The sequence below is a fragment of the Lycium ferocissimum genome, chromosome 9 (genome assembly GCF_029784015.1).
Source record: "Lycium ferocissimum isolate CSIRO_LF1 chromosome 9, AGI_CSIRO_Lferr_CH_V1, whole genome shotgun sequence".
NCBI classification, from domain to species: domain Eukaryota; kingdom Viridiplantae; phylum Streptophyta; class Magnoliopsida; order Solanales; family Solanaceae; genus Lycium; species Lycium ferocissimum.
In genome coordinates, this window is record NC_081350.1 from 54,208,855 (window position 1) to 54,227,348 (window position 18,494).

General features: G+C 37.8%; 1 protein-coding gene across 1 annotated transcript; it reads left to right on the forward strand.

Moving 5' to 3' along the window:
- Positions 1 to 16,609: 16,609 nt before the first annotated feature.
- Positions 16,610 to 18,122, forward strand: LOC132032065 (uncharacterized). The gene is made up of 2 exons (XM_059421878.1): positions 16,610 to 17,056; positions 17,133 to 18,122. Exons 1-2 carry the CDS (start codon positions 16,610 to 16,612, stop codon positions 18,120 to 18,122), a joined length of 1,437 nt encoding a protein of 478 aa, XP_059277861.1.
- Positions 18,123 to 18,494: the final 372 nt, after the last annotated feature.

Consider the following 18,494-nt stretch of genomic DNA (forward strand, 5'->3'; position numbering starts at 1 on the left):
ATGTTATGAGATGGGATTTGAGCTATAATTTTTTTTTCCTTTTAGATATTCTTACCTGAAATTTACTATGTGCATGACATTAATGATGACTACCATAAATATTTTAATAGTTTGTATATATAATATATTTCTTACAAAATATTATTACACAATATTTTAGTATGGCTGTTATAGAGAGGTAACTCTACAAAGAGTGTACTACTATAATAAATGTCACTGCTGTTATAGGTAGAATATCGTTATAGAGAAGTAAAATATAACATGAAAAATTGATTCCGGATAAAATCAGGCCATTATAGTGAAACATCACGCCCTAAATCTGGAGAGACGTGGCCGGCACCCAGTGCCATACTCAGCCCGAGCGAACCACTTTATAACTGTAACTATAGAGGGGTGACCCTCAACTTAGGCTGAAGAAGCCTACCTGCAAACAGACAATACCAACCAAGGCCGACAGGGCCGTATCGTGAATCATTTGTAAGTAGTAACTATCAAATCTTGAGGGGACACACATCCAAAACATATATACATAACTGTGTAGGCCGACGAGGACGCCATGAACGTCTACAACCAACAGTACCAAAATGAACAAGTACAACGGGCCGGCAAGGCCTCAATACTGACATATAACATACAGGACTCGTGTACAAGCCTCTAGAGATGATAGAACTGTGTCATGGTCGGGACAGGGCCCGGCCTACCTATCCTGTCTATATACAAAAAAGAGACTCCCAAGTCTAGACTTGGCAACTCCGGAAGAATGAAGCTTACCAATCAGTTGATGTCAAGACCTATCTACTGGGGAGGTCTATCCAGCTTTCTGTCAAGAAAACCTGCAGGCATGAATGCAGCGGCCCTGACAAAAGGGATGTCAATATGAAAAATGTATCGAGTATTTAAGGCTATAGAATAACTGAAAACTGAAACTAAAACTGAACTAAAATAATAATAGTCTGGAGGCCAAAGAATGCCCTGGAATAAACTTACCTGATCCAACTCATCTCAATGCAATACACTAATATCATGTTTCTCTATCACGACCCAATCGGAGGACTATGACGGGCAGCCGGAGCTAGCCTACTGAGTACCTCTGAAAGTATGTCTCATAGTCATATCCGAGTGGACCATAAAGCTAACTCATTAATTTCATATCTGAAGGGGGCACATGCCCAAACACTACTAAAAAAACGGAAAAAACCGTTGACAAAAACCGACGTCTAGCGTCGGTTTTTTTAACCAAACCGACGGAAACCGACATTTTAACGTCCGTCGGTTTTAATAGCCTCGCTTTCGAAAAACGTCGGACAACGTCGGTTTTTACCGACGGACGACATCGGTTACGTTGTCGGTCGGGTTTTTATTCAAATATTTTTAAAAATTAAAAAAAAAATTAAAACCGACGGACGGGGTCGGTTTTATTAAATTCGGATTTTTATCTTATATATAAATAATATATATTTTATGAAAAAACGACGCCTTTGCGTCGGTTTTTTTATATAATTTTTTTTTTTTAATTATAAAACCGACACCGCGAGTCGGTTTTTTTGTAAAATATAAGCATTAATTCCAGAAAACCGACGGACAGAGTCGGTTTTACTGGAAAATCTGCAAAATTAATTTCCGGAAAACCGACGGACGAGTCGATTTTCGATCGGTTTCTGGAAAATTTTCACATGCAAATCATGCATTTTACGTAACCACACACGCACAAAAACCGAGTACCAAAATCTACTCGAAACCAATAACAAAAGGCGTTTTCAAAACTAGCATTAAAATGCTCCAAATCAATTCTAAAAAGACTACAACACATAAAATCATCCTAAGTAATAATAAAACACATCAAATACGATCTAAATAAACCTTCAAAGTTAAAATATTTAAATGACCAACCAAAAGTACCATTAACTAGTTTAAACATAAGTCCATTATTAAATTCAAACTACTACAACTGATGCATCCGGTGTTCGGGACTACGAAATCACCGTCATCATCATCTTCGGGTCGGAGGGAGGGGAGAAGGGACACACCAAACGTCCACATGCGATGTGGCTTTTAACTTGTGCCATTAGCAATTCAATATTCGCTTTCATGGTGTTACTTTCCTCAACTCTTCTTGCCTCGGTTTCGCTAATTTCCTATTAAGTTCGGCAATTTCTTTGCGCCATAGTCTGACACAGAACATCATCAACTCCCTCGGCTTGTCGAGAAGACCCTTCACCTCGCAATCTGACCGAAGGCGACTTAAGTTGTTCCTTGGGCCTAGACCGTACGCTCTACCCTTTTGTACTCCCCCAAGCGCTCTACACCAAAAATCTATCTCTAATTCCGGTGGAGGACGACTCGGATGCTCAGGCTGAGTTTGGCTATATCTTGGTCCACATGATCCATATATTGCCTCTGTATATTAAAAAATGAAACTTAGTATATAACGAATATTATCATAATTAAACTTATATATAATTACTTAAATAATAAAATTATCACTTACATAGGAATCACGAGCCCTGTCCTCGGCCCATAAGGTCGGATCAGGCTCGTGCTTCTTCTTTTTTGTATGGGTCTTTAGGAATAGGCGATCCCGAGTTGGCATCGTAAAGTAGCTTTTATACAAAAAAAAAAAAAAAGTTAAACATAAAATTAATAGCTCAATAATGATATATTGATCGTAGGTAACTTTAAAAGTATAAAATTACTTACCATTGTCCTAGCCACGTGCCCCTCGACTTCTTGCACCCCGCCGATGTGCAAAGAGCCACCTTTACGGGATGCACGGGCGGCCTTTCCACTGCTCGGACTTGGCGATAAACTCGGGGGATTTGCCAATATTCCTTAAGTTTCTCCCACATTCGAGCGTTTAGCCATTGGGGCATCGTCATATACCTTCTAGCCCTCGAAAACCAATCGGACAACCTTGCACTCCCCTTCTTCTCAAAGTTTGCGGCAATCTATCATTGTCCATTGGATCCCATGTATAATACATCCGCAAATCAAATAGCTAATGTTAGATGATTTATATAAAAGTAAATTCAAGTTATAAAATATGTATAATAAGATGCATACGTTAAACTCTCTAAACATAGCCTGTCGAGTATCATATGGGATTTCAGTCCATGAAGTATAAAAATGATTGCCATAAAGCCTCCGAACAACATCCAGTATGACTTTTGTAGTGTCGTGATCTGGATAGAACCCACGCAGTTAAAAAAAATAATGCATATTAGATTAAGATGAAAAAAAAACGTTAGGAAAACTTAATAAAAGACAATCTTGCCCGACTCCCTCGAAACGATGAAAATCTGACCTATCGCATCTCTATCTCCCGGCTGTAAACCATGATGTATCGGTCCCTGTATAGGAGCCGGTGCGAGGGTGCGGTGCGGGAGCGAGGCAGTGCGAGGGGACGACGATGGGTACGAGGAGGCGGTTGGATGAGTGACTCAAGCTCGGAAATTTGCTATCTCTAAGGCGCAAATTAGATACACTTGGAGGTGTACCATTTGGAGAAGGAGAAAGGAGAAAGAAGACAAAGTGGCCGATGTGCTAGGAGATCTGCCACGTGGTGGGCAATACATAGGTGTGTAGGTATAGAAGTAGGATAGGTAAATGATGTGGTGAGAGGGTGGTGCGGGTGAAAGACCTTGACTAGGCGGCCACAGAAGAGCCGAGGCATAAAAAAAAGGCGGAGTAGACTTGCATATGTGGAGCGGACGGAATGGACTGACTACTAGTAGTTGTAGGATCTATAGGTCTTTTATCTTTTCTCTTACTAGTACCTCCAGCCTACCTCTGTCTCTACCTCTACCTCTACCTTGATCACTACCACGATGACATACGCATACATAAAATTAATAACTCAATAATGATATATTGATCGTAGGTAAAAATTTAACAAGTATAGAATTGTGTTATTATCAAGTATAGAATAAACTAACATGCAACTAGTTATCCTCCCACTCATCACTCGCTTGTTTCATTTTCATCGAGATGATTCTTCCTCATCGCTTGTTTCGGAGGGTCCATCGGTCGATTCTTCCTCAACATTTTCTATGATAGTTACATCATCTTCATCAACTTCTTCCAATATGTGTTGAGGATGTTCCAAACTATTTTCTAACTCTGTGTCAACCCGTTTGATGAACAAGTTTGCATCATTTTGATACGCCACATCTAATGCATTATCGACCTCAATCCTCCCCACGAGCTTAGTCTTTATAACCACCCACCAATCAGCCTTATCCCTACGCAAAGGATATGGAGCATAATAGACACAGCTTGCATTTTGTGCAATTATAAAGGGATCATAAGCGATTGTATTGTCTTGTGTGTTTGACTTCAATTATGTTATGTTGACGATTCACCCTTGTACCTCTTTGGCTTGGATCAAACCACTTGCACCGAAATAATGTTATCTTCTTCTTAGGGTAACCTGGATACTTAAGTTGTATGATTGCCTCTCCATACTGAATTTCAGGGCAATTGAGCAAAACATGTGTCACAGCTGATTGCCCCTCCATACTACTCAGGGTTCGTTTTGGAGGCTTTTTAGAACCTCGTCCTGGTTGATTAAAGGTGGACATTGGTGGGTAGTTATGTTCAACCCCACCCTCATCATTACGGTTGGGCCTATTTCTCATACACGACACTTGCTCTCCGAAATAATATGAGCAAATGCGTTGTTTCCTTTGCAAGATACGCTTCACAAATAGATCCTTCAATCTTAGATCTCTAGCTTAGCCAATTTTTTGCATTTGCCAATGGTCACACACACATGTTTAATATCAATAGGAGCGATAATTAGTTAACAAAATACGTTAAAGAAAGAGCTAGTAAGTTTGGTTACTTACCTCTCGAAAGGATACATCCACCTAGTTTGAACCGGGCCTCCCAGGCGCGCCTCTTGTACAAGATGAATGGGAAGATGTTCCATCATCAAAAAATCCACATGGAAAGATCTTCTCGAGCTTAGTTGTAATGAGTAGAATATTAAATTCCATTCTTTGAAGGTTTTCTACTGATCAAAGTGTTAGAACATAAATCCTTGAAGAACAAACTTATCTCTGTGATTGGTTTCCATATTCTTTCCGTGGCGGCTAAATGCAATAGGAATCAAAGTTTCCATGAAAACATGGCAATCATGACTTTTTCATACCAATTAATTTTCCTTCATTCATATCGGCACGCTTGTCAAAATTAGACGCATACCCTACGGCATCCGCAAATTCTTAATCCATTGACAAATCTGTCGTTTCTCCTCCAAAGTGAATGAAAAAATAGCCTTGGGTTTGAACACTTTATTATTCGCTAACTCTTGCAAGTTCAATTCAGGGCGCCTACAATATTCCTTTAGGTCCAATCTAGCTTTTGGGTTATCTTTTGTCTTGCCTTTAACATCCATAACAGTGTTGAAAAAATTATCAAAGTAATTTTTTTCAATATGCATCACATCAAGATTATGCCGTAGAAGATTATCCTTCCAATACGGTAACTCTTTAATATGCTTTCTGATTTAGTCCAATTATGTTCAACACCATAACCGGTAGTCTATAAGGGGGCAACATTGTGACCTTAGGCAAGTGACAAACCACCTCCCCAAATTTCTTCTCTGACAATGTTCGAGGTGGGGGATCATTTTCAATTTTATTCTTTCTAAATGCTTGTTTCATTTTCTGAATTGGTGATCCATAGGCAAGAATTGACGATGACAATCAAACCATGAATTTTTGTGGCCATGTTTTAAAGTGAAAAGCTTTACTAGTTTCCATGCAATGGACAAGCAAGCTTTCAACGGTCATCAACCGGACAACATCCCATACGCGGAAAATCGTTAACAGTCCACATCAAAGAAGCACGCATATTGAAATTGCTCTTAGTTGATATATCATATGTCACTACACCTTCACACCACAATTGTTTTAACTCATCAATCAAAGAGGCATGAGATAGACATCAATCAAAACTTTTGGATTACGAGGACCGGGGATAACACAATTTAGGAATATATAGGGACTTGTCATACACATCTCGAGCGGTAAGCTTATATGGAGTAAATACGAGGCCAACAAGAATAGGTGCGGCAAAACAGTATGGTGTGAAACCATCCGTACACAAACCAAACAGAATGTTTCTTGATTCATAGCAAAATCGGGATAAGTTCTATCAAAATGTTTCCACGCTTTTCCATCCGATGGATGACACATAACACGGTGTGGCCTTCTATTTTATTTGTGCCATCTCATGTAGAGGCCAGAACTCGGCGATGCAAACAACCCTCTTTTAACCTAGGTATAATAGGTAAATAATGCATCGCCTTAATTGGAACCGTCTTCCCACTTGGTGTCCGCTTATAAGCGCATGTCCACATATTTTACATTCATTTAAATCAACATCTTGCTTATAGAACAACATACAACGTTTGGACAATGAATTCTATCATACGACAATCCTAATTTGGAAACCAATCTCTTTGCTTCATAGTAACTCTTAGGTATGTCGAATTAGGACTAACTAGTTCCCCTACAAGCTTAATCATTGAATCCATAGCGACTTGACAACAGTCAATCGATTTGATGTTAATCATTCTAAGCGCAATAGACAACTTAGAATGTGACTCCTGTCCCAAAGTGGATGACTAGCCTCTTCTAATTCTTGATAGAAGCGCGTTGCTTCTTCATTAGGAGGTTCCTCAAAATTTTGCTCGGAGTTCAAACCACGTACGCCAAACGCATCATTAACCATATCATTAACTCTATCATATTGGGCGTGACTATATTCTGCGACACACTACTTTCACCGCAACAATATTGTAAAATATACCATTGACCCCATCAGTCTCTCCATGATCAGTCCAAACATAATATTTACCCGCTTAAACCACGACTATATAAATGAACCCTAACCGCTTCGGTTTCAAATACTTCATACACCGAATGAGAACAAGGACACCTAATTACCCCTTCATTTTGAAAAGGGTAAAGTGTCATTGCATGTTTGATAAACCCATCAACACCTTCAACAAATTCATCATGTACACCCACACGATTACTATTATTCATATTATACATCCACATACGATCCATCTACAAAATATACCCACAAATTATTGAGGTTATAGAAATATATTATAACTTAAAATTCGACTTAAAATATAACTTAAGAAAACAATCCCAACCATTTCTAACTTTGGATTCTCAATAACAATTCTAACTTTAATAATTTATAAATTTTAACTTTAATAATTTATAAATTCTAACTTTAATATAATTTTGAAAACACAATCCCAACTAATTCTAACTTTGAATTCTCAATAACAATTCTAACTTTAATAACTTATGGATTCTAACTTTAATTCTAAAAATTGAAAAGTAAATCTAGTCAAATAAAATCTACATTTTAGTTTTGAGGTTATAGAAATATTATAACTTAATAATTCTAACTTAATTTGAAAAGCACAATTCCAACCAATTCTAAAAATTGAAAAGTAAATCTAGAGAAATAAAATCTACATTTTAGTATTGAGGTTATAGAAATACTATAACTTAACAATTCTAACTTTGAAAAGCACAATCTCAATCCATTCTAATTTAGAATGATCAATAACAATTCTAATAACTTATGGGTTTCTAACAAAAAGCACAATCCAACAACAACAAAAAAACTAGTCAAATAATTAAAGTATATATTTTTTGCACATATTCAACATCAACAATATTACAAAGAATGATAACTAAGCTAACACAAATACATTGACAAAGAATATGAAATATAGCACAATCTCAACCCAAAAAAAAAATGACAAGTAAATTAAACTAGGCAAATAAAGTTTACTTTTTTTTTTTTCACAAATTCAACATTAATAACATTGCAAATGATGTTGAACAAAGCTAAATAGACGAGCATTAAGCCTAAAATCTACAAATAAAACTAAGATTAAAAGAATTTTAATCTTACCTAATTAAGAGAAACTAACCTTCAAAATGGGTTTGGGGTAGGGGGAAGGAGGCTGCGCGGCCGCGTTGGGCGGCGGCGAAATGGGAGCGAGCGTCGGGCGGAGGGGAGGGGGCGGCTTGGGTTTGGGGAGGGTGGGTTTAATTTTGAAGAGGGATAGGGCTGAAATGGGAAAGAATCACGCATTCTTGCCAATATATGGAAAAACCGATTGACAAACCGACTGCGTCCGTCGGTTTTTTTCCGCACATTTGACAGGATTTTGACCCCAAAAATTTAAAAAAAAAACCGACACCGTCCGTCGGTTTCTTCAAAAAAAAATGTTTATTATTTTTTTAAAAAACAAAATGAATTGTATATTATTTATAATATTTTTTTAAAATAAAAGCAGACGTACGACGTCGGTTTATATTAATTTTTTTTTTAATTAAACCGACGTGGGACGTCGGTTTATTTTAAATTAATTATATTTTCAAAATTCGCCAAAAAACCGATGTTGTCCGTCGGTTTTAAATTAAAATAATTTAAAATAATTAAAAATACAAAAAAGCGAAACTCCGTGAGTGGTATTCCGTCGGTTTTTTTAAACGACCCGGTGCGTCGGTTTTTGATCCGTCGATTTTTAGCGATTTTTAGTAGTGAAAGGATAAATATAGAAATGTAAATCATCAATCGTGCCCATATATACGGTAGAAATGGCCGACAAAAGATATAGCAACGAGATAGACCGAGAAGGTCATAAAACATCTAGATGTACACATATAAATTGTGTACTGAGCCTCTACATAGAATACATAACGTAGTAAGGACGGAGACCCCACCATACCCATATATATACAAAAGAAACATAGCACTCTGAGCTGCAACTCTAGAACAATGGAGTGCTCCTAAATCAACAACCGAAGAGACGACCTAAGGATCTGCCGAGCCTCTTCCTTGGGCATGAACGCATCATCCCCAACAAAAGGACGTCAGTACGAACAAAGTACTGAGTATGTAAAGAGTAATAGTAACATAAAAGAGACATAAGAAAACAACAAATGTAAGTGAAGGCAACCTGTATGTCTGAATTGTCCCTGAGAGTAAAATCACGTATTTGATTCCTATACATGTGAACTGCTTTCGAGGGCTGATAATATGCATAGATACTTTGTATGCATGCATGAGGTCATACATATACATATATGCATATATAACGCCTGTCGAGCCTCTATGGGCATCCTATCATATCGTATCGGCCGGCATCATCACCATCACTATTATCATTATCATATCATCATATGACCAGCTGATCAGGTGGTAGTGAGTATATAACGCCGTCACCTTCCCCATGCCCTACACATGTATGCATAATACATAATACATAATATACGCGCATATAGCACCCAGAGAGTCTAATAGTACCAAAGGTGCATATATATATATATATATATATATATATATATATATATATATATATATATATATATATACTAAAAGTCATCGACAGGACCCACGAACTTGTCCTGATATTCCATTTAGACTCCCTAAATTGAGACGTTGACCATCTGGACCCTCGAACATAAGCTAAACTGTGCCATTTGAACACATCGTGCCAGCTTGGCACATGCGTGCAGTACACTGCTTTAAACAGAGCGTGAGAGACCAAATTTTTTCTTTTTTAAAATTTTTAATCATTAAAAATTAATTTTAAGAAAAACTCTATTTTAAAATCTATTTAAATAATTAAAAAAAACTGAAAAACCCAACCCATCCTCTCCGATAGCCCACTTCGCCGCCGCCACTCCACTTCAAAATCGGCGGCGGCTGGGGGGGCCGACGGAGGAGGCGGCGAAGTGGGCTAGGTTTTCAGATCGGAGAGGATGGGTTGGGTTTTTTAGATTTTTTAAAATTATTTAAATAGATTTTAAAATTAATTTTTTTTGTTGACATGGCTTATAGAAAGACTTTCTGAAGGTAACATTATGGAACATGAAGAAAAAGGATCATCCCTAATTCTAAGAGTAGAGTTATTATGAATTTACGTTACGTATACGTTTAGCTTACAAGGATCATGCCAAAAAGAAGGAAAGGAATAGCCTTACATACCTCGTCGTCTCCTTACTTCTCAATGCCTATCTTCCCGAGTTTGCAAATCTACATTCAAGAGGATTCATACTAAGGTCAAGCCATTGAAACTCTCATAAGGTCAACTAAACTAATACTTGAGCTAATGAAAATCACACAACATTTCCTTTATATCCTCTACTTCCACCAATTCTCTAAACAACACCCAAATATCAACAACAATGTCAACAACTCCATAATTCAGAGATTATATACTATTTACACTTAAATCAATCTAAAACTTCCTTCCAAATTCCATTCATAATCAACAACTACAACACAATACCTTATAACCTTCCCTACTACAATTTCTTTCACCTTTGTCACTTACTAACCTCTAAATCAACTCAATATAAGAAATAAAAAGAAGAGCATACCTTATTCTTGAAGACTTCAACTCACACAATCTTGTTTTTAAACCAAAACCACCATAACTTTAACTAAAACCAAGAACCATCATTATTCATGAGCTAGCTTAGGGTTTCAAAGCTTGATTTTCACTTGAATTTGCTTTGGAGGTTTATGAATGGGTAGAGATGGTAGAGAGAGCTTAAAGAATTTAGAGAAGTCTGATTTTTGGGTGTAAATAATGACCCAAGGTCGTGGTCCCTTTTAATTTATAACAGAAAGAAATTTTCCACCGCCTGTAATTCGACGGCAAGGTCGACGGTCTGTCAACCATTCAACGGTCCGTCGACTTGCAACCGTCGAATGGCGACAGCCTTTGATTCTCAGGGGGATATTCGAGGGTGCGAATCGACGGTCCTTCGACTTGCAATCGTCGAGTTGCCGTAATATCCATACAAGGGAGATTTATTTTAGGGATGAACCTTGACCTCCAATCTTCCCGATACTTGTTGAACATAACTTAAACTCCCATATATATACGTAGAATAATCACGTAGTACCTCTTATGACCTTGACAAAACTTCACTTTCTAACTCCACGTCGGCTATCTTATGGCGAAATTCATCGTATAAAATACGGGGTGTAACACTCTCTCTGACCAAGTGGTCAGGCAACTGTAAAATCTCACTGACCGTAAGGCCAAGTAAATATAAAATCTCACTGACCAGTGTCGGAAATAGTTAGTCTCACCGACCCTGACATTAATAAAGATCAAACAATAATGTCTCATTGACCAAGCCTCTAGGTACTAATGTCTCACTGACCAAGCGGCTAAGCTAAAAAAATGTGTATATCATTTTGTATATCAAGTATATGTTGGGATATATATAAAGCACCAACACGTCTCTCTATCTCTAGTGACATCAAGGAATAAGGAGCGGTCCCTCAAGAGGTACCACACACACACACACACACACACTTCTCTCTCTCTCTAAGACATGATCTAGTCGTTAAGTTTCTCGATATATGATTCGTAAGCCCTTACTAGATGTGGAATCATGCCAAGAAGAGGAAAGATAGCCATTACATACCTCGCGGAGTCGTCAATACGATCCAATAACGAACTTTTCACCACTAGAACGCCAATCCTATGACAAAGGTATACATGAATTAACTTAGGTAATGCTAATATATCACGTATGTCGAATAATAACTCGTCTCTAAATGAACCTTGGGCAGAATTTCTATTCTTTAACAACCACAACTCAACCAACAAGTCCAACAACAACAACCATAACCTTCTTTATTCCTCTATGGACCCAAACCATCAACAACATAAGAGTATATACAAAAGAGCCCAATATACGAGCGTATACAATATCTTTATAAACTTTCTTCTTCCATATACATGGAGTGTAATAACAACAACACCAAGACAACAACAACTATGAAAATACAAGAGAACTCCATCAACAATACATCAATAATATGCTTTAAAACAGCCCACAAGTTCATTACAAGTCTTAGCACAACTTTGAGTTTTTCTTCCATAATTCCAGCTCCAACTAGTTAATTAAGGACCAAACAAGATGAAGAACATGTAGGAAGGATGAAACCTTACCTTAATGCACAAGATGAAAAGAACAACCCCCAAATCAGATTACTTCAACAAGAGGAAAGCCTTCAACTTCAACACAAGGAAGAACACTTGCACTTTCATACTCTACAAGCTTTTAGGCACTTGATTCAACTTGGATTCACTTCATTTTGATATAGGAACTAAGGGAGAGGGTTTTTAGGAGTATAGGGTCTATACAGGATGACCAATGACCAAATAATGAAGCAAAATGAAATATATAATCTCAACTTAAGTTTTTGCCGACTCAATGTACGCCCATATGTACGGGCCATACAGTACATATATGTACGGTCCGTACTTTTGGTTGTACTTCTGCCTGCTTCTGCAGCATTTTCTTAAAACGAACATAACTCTTTGTACAGAGCTCCGATTGACGAACGGTTTAATGCATAGAAACTAGACTCGATGGACTTGAATTTAGATAGGTAATGCACCTCATAACTCTTCATATACTTGGAGATACGCCCACGGAAAGTTGGGCCAAATCCTGCCATAACTCGTAACCAAACGTAGGACTTCGTTGAAACTTAATCCTTTCAATTTATTTAACCTTTAATTCTCACGACACTTACTTAACGCTTTCTAAATATGGCTTAAGCACTTGTAACCTCAAAGATAATCTCACTCTCCGAGCGTACGTCGATAACTTACAACGAAACTTAACGCACAAAAGTACGGAATGTAGCATAAAATGTTATTATAACGAATGGCAATTATAGAGATGTTTGACTGTATTGGTTTTTCTTCATGAGATGATATGGGTCATTAACGTTAGTAACGGTTTTTTCATTTATAATTACTATTTGAGTTACAATTTTAAATGTAAAAGAAGTATCCCAAAGCCTACTAAAAGTTTTACTATATTAATGGGTCCAAAATTTGAATAATTTAATTTAATTTTCTTTTTGTTATTTTTATTCTGCATGTACATAATGACAATTTGATTCTAGACCATTGGTTTTCTTCGTGAGATGATAGGGGTCATTAACACTAGTAACGGTTTTTTCATTTATGATACTATACAAAGTACTTTTTGAGTTACAATTTTAAATGTAAAAGAAGTTACCATATTAATGGGTCCCACATTTGGGTAATTTTTATTTAATTTCTTTTTGTTATTTTTATTCAGAATGTACATTTACCTCTTTGTTCATAAATATTGATAAAGGAGAAAAGGTGCAAATATACCCCTCAACTTTGCGATTTACAGTAAATATACCCTCTGTTAGTAAATATACCCTCCGTTATAAAAGTGGCGTAAATATACCCTTGCCGTTACAAAATAATGCAAATATACCCGTCTTGCTGACGTAATATTTTCTAAACTCATTTAGTTTATTTTTAATTAAAAAAATACTACGTGGCTTTTAAAAAAAAAAAAAAAGTCTACCCATTTTTTTTAGTAGACATATTTTTCTAAAGCCATATGATATATTTGTTTTAACGGTGGGTAGGGTCTAGTTCATTTAAAAAAATAGGTAGACTTATTTTTTTTTTAAAGCCACGGAGATTTTTTTAAACAAACCAGACCCGACCCACCAGAAAAAAATTTACCATGTGGCATAGAAAAATATGTCTACTAAAAAAAAAATGAGTAGACTTTTTTTAAAGCCACATGGCAATTTTTTTTAATTAAAAAATGAGCTAAATGATTTTTTTTTTTTTTAAATTTCCATTAGCGAAAAGGGTATATTTGCACTATTTGTATAAGGGCAGGGTATATTTACACTATTTTGTAACAGCAATGGTATATATACACTACTTTTTAAAATAGTATTTGATTGTAAGGTTAAAATTGTATTTCAATATTATTTGGACATTTTGGTAATTTAACTTTTCATTTTGATTGTTCCTACTTTTAAAATAATATGATATGATATTCATAATTAGTGTATTTAGTGTATATTTTTTATATATTTAGCTAGTGATTGTAATTAATTGGCCGAGCAACATAATATGTTAAAAGCCCATTATTTTTTCTACCCACAGGTATTTCTCATTGCACATAATTTTGCGTTGGCAAGTATCAAAAGGGCAATTAGCACAATTGTCCTCCTTTGGGGGTGGTTTTTAATTTTTGTCCCTCAAATTACTGGTTTTTAATTTTTGCCCTTAGCCTAAAATATCTTGAGATTCTGGGTTCGAATCCCGGCTTAGTCATAAAAATAAAATAAAATCATAAGGCAAGGTTTCGCGAAAAGTCTGCCGGGTGTGGCATACTTTGCCTTATAAGACAAACTTTTAGTTATGCCTTAAGGCAAGGTTTGCCGCATACAAGACTTTAGTTATGCGTTAAGGCAAACTCTGTTGCATAAGACAGACTTTTTGCAAAGCCTTGCCTTGATTTTTTTTTTTTTTTTTGACTGAACAGGGGTTCGAATCCAAAAGCTCGAAGTATTTTCGGCCGCCTTTTTAAACGAAGGATAAAAATTAAAGACCAGGAATTTGAGGGGTAAAAATTAAAGACCAGTGCCTTTAAAGGATGATCCGCGCAAAAAACCCGTATCAAAAAAGGAAGCACCATATCTGAGGAATATTAAAAATCTACTGAGAGGCCCCACTGCTTTTCAACTTTATAGAATCTTTCATCTTTTCGTTGATAGGGAATTAGGTTGAAAGAATAGGTGGAATTTAGATGTTAAAAAAGCTTTAATGTAAATGACAAATACTATAAGATAACCAAATGTCTTAGATAAAGCAAGAAAATCTCATCAAGATTGAAATAATAGGTGGAATTTAGATGTTCAAAAAGCTTTAATGTAAATGACAAATACTATAAGATAACCAAGTGTCATAGATAAAGCAAGAAAATCTCATCATTTATACGGATCTTAGTCACCCTTTTTGTCTTATTCTTTCTATAATACAGATGACAGTAATATATTCTTTTGCTACCTTGAGTCAAATCAAGGTAAAATTACAAGGTAATTTTAACTTTTCCACTTTTCCAAAAGCAATTGTATAAAAGGTTAATTAGCATCCAACTTCATTGAAAATTATAAAGAATATGTGCGCTTCAGTGGCTGCGACAGGTGAAACAATAAATTTTGCGTTTGAAAATAATGAATATATACGGTGTAAATCGGGGCAAAGAATTTGTATCAGTCGACGGAAGATCGAAGCAAGATAGGAGAGTTGGCTTTGAGATATAACGTCAGCTCGGGTTCGAGTAGTCGGATAGAATAAGGCCCGAGGGATCACAAACCCGAGGGATACTAGTTGACACGACACGAGAAATCCGACCTGTAATGAGTTTCTCGCCGCTCGTCGCGCCGGCCGTTGAGGCGCCCGAAATCGTCACACACACACACACACACACACACACACACACACACACACACACACACACACACACACACACACACACACACACACACACACACACACACACACACACACACACACACACACACACACACACACACACACACACACACACACACACACACACACACACACACACACACACACACACACACACACACACACACACACACACACACACACACACACACATAATCATTATCTCCTTAATGTACTTTAGTTACCATGTATAGCTCTAACTCTTGTACTATAAATACTGAGGCGGATCCTCTCATTAAGGCATCATATTCTTGTTTTTACACACATATTTCACACTTTTAGATTTGTAACCGCAAAAGCTATTCAAATTCTCTTAAGAATGGCTCGGGTTCGAGACAAAAGGGCTCCAAACCAGACCAATTAGTTGTGTTCTTCAATTATCAATCAAGGCTATCTATTTTCTTGCTCTTTACGAATCTTTGCTTGTTATTACTTATTTCATTGCTTTATCAATAGATCATTTCACGTATCCTTTAACCATGTATAAATTCAATTGTTACCTTTTTAAGGGTAAATAGTTTGGCAACCACCGTGGGGCTAAGGATAATAGTGGTGATTTGTTTACAACCGTACTTTCACTTGTTCTATTGATCTTTGTGATTTCAGGTTTACTTCAACATGTCAAACCTTAGCCAATCAATCCACTTCAACAACGATGATTCAGGTCACCACGATGAGAACCTCAACAACGGGGTACAAGCGAATGACCTACCCCATGTTGATCCAAACGGCGGCTTTCCCATCGATCCTAATGCTGTCAATTCTAATGACGCTATCGACAATGGCACCCAGCCCGTTGATAGGGCGTCCGTGCGAAAGACACCCGATGATGCAGGGGAAGAAATTAACTTACGTTTGATTTTTAATATGTTGCAGGAACAACATATGGCCATAGCCCAACTCCAAAAGAAGAGCAACGGCACAGTAACAGCGGATCCGAACCAAATTAGTGAGCCGGTCCGTGGAAAAGATAGAGTAACCGACAGTTGCAACAAGTCAGGTTCTAATGGGTCATCCGAAGTCTTGAAAATGCTCGAAGCATTGACCAAACGGATCGACACCAACGAGAAGATGTTGGAAAACTACAACTCTCGAGTGGACTAGATCCCCGGAGCCCCACCGATTTTATCTGGTCCAAAATCCAAACGTTATGTCCGGAGGCCTTTCCCGCCGAGTGAGACCTTGAAGTTAATCTCGAAGAGGTTTAAGATGCCGGATATCCCTAAGTATGATGGAACAACGGATCCCCAAGAACACGTGACTTCTTATACCTGCACCATAAATGGCAATGATCTTAAAGAAGACGAAGTTGAGCCGGTGTTGTTGAAGAAGTTCGGCGAGACGTTATCTAAAGGGGCAATGACATGGTATTGTATGCTTCCCGAACATTCTAACTCTTTTGAGATGCTTGCAGTTGCTTTTGTGAAAGCTCATTCTGGGGCTCGAAAGGTCCAAGCAAAGAAGGCCAATATATTCAGAATAGCCCAAAAGAATAACGAGTTACTCCGAGAATTCGTAACAAGGTTTCAGAAGGAAAGAATGTTATTGCCCCCGGTTCCTGATGAGTGGGTGACCCAAGCTTTCACTAAGGGACTCAATCCTCGTAGCTCCGCCGCCTCATTCAAACTAAAGAAAAATTTGTTGGAATATGAAGCAGTAACATGGGCCGATATCCATAACGGGTACGAGTCCAAAATTCGAGTGGAAGATGATCAACTCAAGCTTCCCCCAGGTTCGGCAAGCCAAAAACAAAAATAGGGAGAGATTAAAAAAGGTAATAGAAGCCGAGTTGAAACCATCAAAGGACAGATACCAGCCGTACGGTCGGCCTAAATGGTCCATCTTTAGGACGGATAGAGGAAGGAGCGGCCCCAACTATAATTTAGTAACAAATGATAGACGAACTGATCGTGGCTCAAGAAGCAAGGATTTGCAATTCCGGAGTAACGTGGTTAGGACATCTGACGCCGGTGAAAGCTCGAGATTATCCGAGTATAACTTCAACATCGATGCTTCCGCTATTGTTTCTGCTATTGGACACATTAAGGACGTGAGATGGCCGAGGCCACTTGGGATCGACCCTACCCAACGGGATCCGAACATGATATGCGACTATCAAGGGACTCATGGTCACCGAACCGAGGATTACCGACAACTGAGGGATGAAGTTGCCCGGTTATTAAGGAACAGTCACTTGCGTGAATTTTTGAGTGATCGAGCAAAGAGTCATTACCAAAACAGGGAAGCAAATAAGAAAGATGAACCGACAAAAACACAACACGGGATCAACATGATTATCGGAGGAGTAGAAATTCCCCGAGGTCTGACGATGAAGAAGACAAAGGTATCAATCATTCGGGAAAAGAAAACCAGAGATTATGTGCCTGAGGGATTCATTTCCTTCAGCGACGAAGACGCGGACAGCATCATTCATTTCCAAAATGATGCATTGGTAATTTTTGTCCTTATAAATAAATCTCAGGTTAAGCACATTTTGATTGATCCAGGTAGCTCGGCCAACATTATCCGTTGGAAGGTGGTAGAGCAGCTAGTTCTGTTGGACCAAATTGTGCCTGCAGCCCGGGTCCTCAACGAGTTCAACATGGCATGCGAAACTACCAAGGGGGAGATTACTCTGCCGGTGAACACCATCGGGATTGTTCAACATACAAAATTCTACGTCATTGATGGTGAAATGAAATACAACTCTCTATTCAGCTAACCATAGGTACACAACATGAGGGCAGTGCCCTCAACTCTACATTAGATGCTAAAATTTCCAACCTCGGAGGCAATAAAAACAATCTATGGAGAACAACCGACAGCAAAAGAAATGTTTGAGGTCAAAGAAGAAACTCCAACACCGAAATCACCCTCTCCCAAGGATGCTGAAGATTTGAACAGAGGTAAAAGTACCAAATAACAATCATAGGACTCGGGCCCAGCCAAACCTGAAGATAAGGAGAAGATGGACTTCGAGGAGGATGACTTTGGCATTTCGAGATCATTCGTACTACCAGATGAATCGGATGCAACCAAATCAACTATGGAAGAATTGGAACAAGTTATCTTGTTCGTTCACCTACCCGATAGA

Excerpts from the sequence above, each read along its gene's own strand:
- LOC132032065 (XM_059421878.1), top strand. The coding sequence starts at position 16,610 with ATGCCGGATATCCCTAAGTATGATGGAACAACGGATCCCCAAGAACAC. Across the intron at positions 17,057-17,132 it reads ATTTGTTGGAATATGAAGCA|GTTCGGCAAGCCAAAAACAA; the intron begins GTAACATGGGCC and ends AGCTTCCCCCAG.